The sequence below is a fragment of the Rhea pennata genome, chromosome 3 (genome assembly GCF_028389875.1).
Source record: "Rhea pennata isolate bPtePen1 chromosome 3, bPtePen1.pri, whole genome shotgun sequence".
Taxonomy (NCBI): Eukaryota; Metazoa; Chordata; class Aves; order Rheiformes; family Rheidae; genus Rhea; species Rhea pennata.
The window spans coordinates 37,978,837-37,986,244 of record NC_084665.1 but is presented as its reverse complement, the minus strand read 5'-3'; the positions used below and the strand labels follow the sequence as shown (position 1 = coordinate 37,986,244).

The window sequence follows — 7,408 nt, the reverse complement described above, 5'->3', positions numbered from 1 at the left end:
ATACCGTACTTATAAAACTTACAAATCAATTGTACAACTTAAAAATTTTGCCTTCCAGCCTGTTAATTGCATTTTCCAAAGCTGAATGGTGTTAATCAATCCAGTCAGCCTTCTCAAGATCTCTTTTAAGTTCCTCACAGTCCTCTGTCTTGGTTTCAAACAACAAGTAACTTTCATCTCTTCTTGTGTAACCCTTCTTTAAACCTAAAATATGTTAAGGGTATCACTGAACATTAAGACACTTTATAGTTAATCTCTTACTGAGGTTAAAAAAACATAGCCACCAAATTAATATACTCTTCAACAAAATAAAGAGATCTCAGAGGCTTTCTTCCAGAGCCTATATTTAAACTATGGAGCAGGCATGCTCCACTGTGTGCGCAATACTTCTACTCCTGATCATCCAGATACATAACCTATTAGGCTGTGCTTTCACTCCCTGCATCCCTCACAGCATGATTTCCTTCCAGTAGCAAACAGATAGCTATGGAGGTGAGAAAGAAAACAGTATGGTCTTATTCTTAGAATGAGGAAATAGCTTGAGCACCTTCCTGCATTTAGGAAGCAATCCTACCCTTCCATAGCACAGATGCAGTCCATTCAGCTACTGGTGAGGATGCAGAGAAAATACGGAACTTTCAGAAATCTTAGGTAAGAACTGAGAATCGTATGGCAGATTAAGAAAATATAATCATCTTGCACAGAAAAAGGACAAACAATATATTAGTCACATAATTCACAAGTTAGTACAACCATATGTATGAACAGAATAGGCTTTCTTTAAAAACGTTCATGACATCCTTCATTGTGGAAACCCACTTAGAATAACCTTGGGATTCACATTTAAAGATACCAGAAATAGCATTCTTACCATTTTTAGAATTTTAAATCTACCTGTTACTTTAACTTGGCTTCTAGTTAAGTTTCTGCTGAACATTCTTCAAATTTTCCGTCTGTTTCCTGGCTCTGAGCTTTTGTGAAACATTTAAGTCTCCAACAATCACACAGAAAGAACAATGAAAAAGTAGTATGTATATTTGAAAGTAAGATTGCACATAGATAATGCATACTGAAATGCTGATAGAAAGCCTGTTATGAGTGGCCTTATTGCCTTATTTCATAATCACAGAGCTCATACAAATTCAGCATGGCAAATACTGTTTGAAGAGCTTGCAGGGAATTTTACAAGTACACATGTAAGCATCTTTTACAATTGTGGCATTTTCCTGCACAGCTATAGTGAATGTCAGTCGATAACACACACACCAAAAAAAAATAAAATCTATGGTTTAAATGTTTCAATTCTGTATCTGGAAACTTCCAGTAAAGATAGGTATCTTATCAAATCTTTTAACAGGTATTTATTTTGCAATTATGACTTCTTTGACTAACTGGGAAAGTGTTTTGAAACCACGGAGACTGCTTTTACATAAATGTACCTTTCCTAAAACAAACATAGCAAACTTACCTCACGTTTCATGAGATCCATTGCCTATGGACCAGACAAAGGCTTTTCTGAAGCATGCTGCATCTTTCCAAACAGAGAGAATCCCAGAAATTCAGCTATTTATAAACTCTGAAAAGCAGTAATTAAGTAATTAAAATTAGCATGCCTAACACTTCTCACATTTGATCAAATGAAAGAAATATGTTTCATTACAATCCAGAACTAGAGCACAGAATTAAACATTATAATCTCTACTTAATTAGAAAATCAAGCATATTCATGTGTTTGTGCATGATTAAACAAGCTTCTGTTTTGATTTCAGTTTAGCTACCTCTCAATTGTTTATTGTATGTACTCATACAATGATATACCACCTTGCCTTTCTTAAAGACTTATAACTATTATTCAATCTGAAATACATGCTTTTGAGACTATTTTACAATGAATAAACACAGAAAATAAATTGCCTTGATTACACATCTCTGATTTTACTCCTCAACCTTTAATTACAAGCTCAGGAAAAATATTGATTTTTTTTTTCCAAATTCTAACACTGAATCCAGTTTGTAATTACCTTTTCTGCATTGGTTTTGTTTTTAAATTTATTGTTGTGTTTCAGCTGGTTCCAAGAGATCATCTAGAAAAAAATAAACTTACAGTTTAATCCGCTGTTGTTATGAAATAAGAGATTTATTGATGGCAACTTCTTGCATGTTTAACCCAGAATTAAATTTAGGGGGAAGATTCCACTAAATCAGAAGGAAAAATCAAAACACAGTTTAGAACTTAGCAGTCATTTTGGGTGGTTACCTGGCCAAACTCAATCAGGTACAACTAAATCTACCTAATTTCAGATACCTAGAAAGGAAGACTTTCAAAAGAAAGAAGTAGAACTTGATTGGGTAAAATGAAGCTACTGAGTGCTACTTGGTTTGCAATTTATTTTTAAATAATAGCAATGCAATGTGGCTAGAGGTTTCAATCATATATATTTAGGAGGCTTTTTCTTGACAAAAATTAAAAAATCTGAAAGATTTCAGGTTAAAAGTAAAATAATGTAGCCTGGAGTGCTGCAGCTGCTCAGACTATGTCTCTGATAAGAAAAAAAAAAAGCCTAAAAAACTTTAATATTTCAAATTCCTGAAAGGGAAGTTACAGCTATGTTCCTCTTCATTTATGCTTGCAATGATGCTGAATTGTTTTGTTTTTAATTCTACTTGTTTTGCGCACTGCTGCAATCATGATGCCTAAGTCAGATTAAACATTCCTTTCAATCTGCTTTAGAACAGTTTTACTATTCCACATCATGCAAAGTCTTGTTACAGATCTCTCCAAAACACATCCATAAACTTCTTTAAAAGTTTTCTACTAAAAATAAGTATGTATTTCAATACAATTTCATATTGTTCCTTACAGCAAGATTTCTAAATATCCTCAAGATTATTTAGCACTATTTACTTTAATGTAGACAGGCCAAGGGTGACCGCTTTTGATTTGTTTTTTGAAAATTGTTTCAGAACAATCACGTCTATGTTTGTTCTGTGCTGATGATAAAGACAGTCCTTTGAGTTAGTAAAGCTTTAGGCAGGATTATGTATTCAATGAAGCCTGTAACAATTTTGATCTTGCCAGTGTCTGAATTCTGTGACTATCTCTTGTATTGTGCTGTATATATATATAGCACATCTGTAAGGATAGCAGACATCCAGAAAAAAATCAAATATAGTTGATATAAGAATTGGAAAATCATGCAACCTGTGTACTTCGAGTTATTAGCTTGAATCTTCCTTTGTATTTAATTTCCTATTGCCAGAAGCATTTGTCTATCCTGATACCAAAATCACTACCAGATCAAATACATGCATCTGAAATTACGCAAGAAAGAATATGCTGTTCGCAGAAGATTGATAGATTCCCTGTTGCAAATACTGCTCGACTACAAGAACTGATTCAGTTACTGCTTTTCTCTACCCTTGGAAGTGTGCAGGTATTTTATATATAAGAATACATAAATTTACATAGAATCCTCCTCTATGCAGCACATGCACATGCATGTAAAAATTAAAAGCAACACACCATCTCTTCCAGCTTCCAGAATGTCCAGGGGTTGAAATGTCTCAGTGATACACATTCACCTTGGGTAAAAAATCCCATTATAGAAGAGCAGTTATTCTTAAAGTCTTGTATCTTAAACTGCAGTAAAATCTCCTGTTTCCTTAAGTACAGAATCCTTAGCCATGTCTTAAATGTGCTCTCTGCTTCTTCTCAGAATACTTACCGTTATTATTTAAAGGGATAATACTTATCCCCTTAAATATTGTCTTGTCTAGCTTTATTTGCCATACAACAAATTCTTTGGCATAAGTTTATTAGGCCTATGCATTGTGTGACCCAATGTCTTTCAGCCACTAACGGGACTGCTGACAAAGGAGCATTTTCAAACTTGCAAGTGGCTTGTAGTGAACTTCTGGTATCTCTGATAACATGTGAACAGTTTCCACTGCTGCTGTGAGTTACATTTACTTTTAATGTTAATGTCTAACTGGTACTAGCAATACTAACAGAAATCAATCAACAAAACTCGCTGGCTGAAGACAGAAAGAATGATAGGCATATTCCTTGACCAATCAGACCTGCTGTTAAACTTTAATTTGCATAAAATGATTATTCTGAAACAGTAGTCAGTATGTACAACTGTAGAACTTAGGAATCCAAAAGGGAATGAAAGCCCATTGTTCTAGAAAATATTAAGCTTTGGAATTTCAAATATTCTAATATTATATCAGCTTCCAAATACCAAAGCATTTATATTGAAATCATTGGCTTTGACTTTAACATGAACAAATCATTTGATGCTGTGCAATGATGATGGCTTTTTTTTTTTTTTTTTTTTTTGCCTGTAGGTGGCTCCAGAAGGACATGCTTTAGAGAATGGAACTGCAGAACTATCAAAGAAACTTTGCTTGACACAGAATTGAATGTATTCCTTTCCACATTTCCTCTTTATACACAGTTTTCAAACATCTGTTCAAAAAACACTCTAGAATACAAGCTTAAGGACTTGGCATCCTCAGGAGCCATACAGTAACGCAACAACAACAAAAAACCTTACTGATAACATTTTGAGACAGATAATAGACTTTACCTGTGAGTAATACCTATGGTCATTTCAGTATACAAATAATGCAACATGCCACGAAAACAGTATATGCTACTGAGCTGTCACTTTTGCTAAAGGCAAGAGGGAGTGAGGTCAACAGGACTGTTAAACAAGAGAGGACAGAAAACTAATTGTGGCAACCCTTCTGAAAGTGGTATTCTTAAAGGAAAAACCTTAATGAATTTATCTCCTGGCAGCATTGCAACAACAATCAAACTGCAGTCCATGATTACCTCATCCAAAACCCATTCCTTAAAAAAAAAACCACACACACAAAGGAGTGCAACAACCAGTTTCATTTCCCTCCTCCGGGAGGATACCATGACCGCGGAGCGCCGCGAGCACACCGAGCTCCATCTCCAGCTTAACAAAAGCCTGCAACACCGTTTTAAGGGAGATGATGGACGGGGGTGAGGGAGCGCAGGTGGCACAGGGCGGCAGTACCGCTCCCACTCCCAGCAGCAACCGTTAAGCGGCACCAACGGCCGCGCCGCCTCACCGCGTGACGTAGCGCCGCGCGAGGCGCGGGGAGGGGCTCGCCGGCGCCGGGCGCTCTCGCGGCGCTTGGGAGCGCGCAGAGCGGGCCGGCCGGGCGGGCGGTGCCATGGGGCCGCAGGGTGTTAAGGCCGTCTTCTTCGACCTGGACAACACGCTGGTCGACACGGCGGCGGCGGGTCGGCGCGCCATCGAGGAGGTACCGCGCTTGCCCCCCTCCTCCCCGGCTGCGCCTCCCCGGGGCGGCAGCGGCGGGCCGCGCTCGGCGCCCCTGCCCTCCCCCCCCCCCCCCCCCCCCCCCCCGGCGGCACGTAGCCGTTAACGGCCGCGGCGCGCTCGTGCATGCGGCGCTCTCACGGGTGTCTTGTGTTCCTCGAAGGTGATCAGTGCCCTGCAGTCGAAGCATCGCTGCGGCGAGGAAGAAGCCCGTGCCATTTGCGATAAGGTCCAGGCCAAGCTTCTCAAGGAGTGCCACGATCCCGCTAAAATGTGCATCACTGACCTGAGAATTTCGCACTGGGAGGAAGCGATACAAGAAACGCTGGGAGGGGAGGCCAACCGCAGTCTGGCCGCCGAATGTTATTTCCTGTGGAAAACGACCCGTCTGCAGCATCTCACCCTGGCCGAGGACACGCGAGGCATGCTCACGGAGCTGCGCAAAGTGGTCCGCTTGCTGCTCCTGACTAACGGAGACAAGCAAACCCAAAGGGAGAAGATTGAAGCATGTGCCTGCCAGCCGTACTTTGATGCTATTGTTGTGGGAGGAGAGCAGAAAGAGGAGAAACCAGCACCATCTATATTTCATTACTGTTGCGATCTTCTGGGGGTGCAGCCTGCTGAGTGTATTATGGTTGGCGACTCTCTAGACACAGATATTCAAGGAGGCCTAAATGCAGGCTTGAAAGCAACTGTCTGGTTAAACAAAACAATTACCACCCCTTTAGATACCTCCCCAGTACCTCATTATGTTATTTCTTCTGTTCTTGATCTTCCAGCAGTTTTACAGAAGATGGATAACAAAATTAAAACCAACTTAGAAACTAACCATATGGTTAGTAGTAATGAAGTACACTGACAGTTCCAGCATACAATCAGAGAAATATGAAGCTGCTAGGAGAGTCGCACTCTTGCTAAAAAATCTGACCCTAGGATTTTAAGCTCATACACAGTATGCTTTCTCAAACAGCAGGTGGATGAATAAGAGCACAATTGTCAATGAAGCTGGATAGAAACAAGGTATTAGATTAATCTGAATGATGCAAGTGCAGTTAAATTAAAATAACTGCCTGTTTCTAGAAATTATTTTGACAGACTGTGTTTAAAGCATATCTGTCTCTGACCTGAGTTGCCACTCTCTTGTTTTATGCTGGAAAAGAAGAGCTGAATGTTACGATCTTTCATGTGCTTTAACTTGTAAGTGTAGCTGAAAACTGTTCAGAGTTTGTTTGCAGTGTGTAAAACGGTAGAAGGTGAGAAGCATGGTACAATCAAGTAAATCTGCAGTTTATCTCAAGAACTGGATGATTTTGCTATTTGTAGAAAGTATTAGAATTTATTGTATATCACATCATTAGAAAATGCTTGCTTTTGATCTTTTTTCAATTTTAATTTCATATTTAGATTTTTTCTGTGACTTTGCAGTGGCTTTTTTTTAATGGATTTCATACCTCTTGTCAAAAATACTTAACTGTACATAAAAATTTACATCTCTTTTGGGGACCATTTATCAGAGGGACTTGATGGATAAGGTTTTGTTCTGTATTGTCTTGGTGCTTATGTAGATATGTAGTATATTTGTTATTCAGATTATGGGTTTTTTTTTGTTGCAGTTGGTATGTCAGGGTATTTTCAGTAGTCTTTTTACTGTTCTGTCGAACTCTTAAAAGGGTAAAACATTTTGTTTGGACTGGTTTCATTAGTAAATTTTGATTAGACGTTTTTGAGAAGTTGCTGTTGGTCTTGCTCAGATGTATTACCTTTCAGATCAAATTGCAGAATCAGTGCTTTTTTTGACTGTTTTCATGATACTGCTGTATAGTCCTTCCTTACTCCAGGTTCTACATATATTTCATGTGTGTGACTCTGGAGAAAATGAGCTAGCTGCTGGTAAACAGCTTTCATGACTATATTCCATTCCAGGAACTTGGAAAATAATGTAATATGTATTACAGTGCTGTACACAACTTCAGAATGTGTACAGTTTCCTCTAGATAAAGGAGATGACCCTCTAAAACACTAACATTTCTCTTTCCCCAATTATTACCTGTATGATTTAATTTTGCTGTATATCATAGTCTTACTACATA

General features: G+C 38.7%; 1 protein-coding gene across 1 annotated transcript; it reads left to right on the top strand.

Annotated features, from left to right (window-relative positions):
• The first annotated feature begins 5,211 nt into the window (after positions 1 to 5,211).
• NANP (N-acetylneuraminic acid phosphatase) lies at positions 5,212 to 6,677 on the top strand. The gene is made up of 2 exons (XM_062573627.1): positions 5,212 to 5,301; positions 5,482 to 6,677. Exons 1-2 carry the CDS (start codon positions 5,212 to 5,214, stop codon positions 6,175 to 6,177), a joined length of 786 nt encoding a protein of 261 aa, XP_062429611.1. The 3' UTR covers positions 6,178 to 6,677.
• The last annotated feature ends 731 nt before the right edge of the window (positions 6,678 to 7,408 follow it).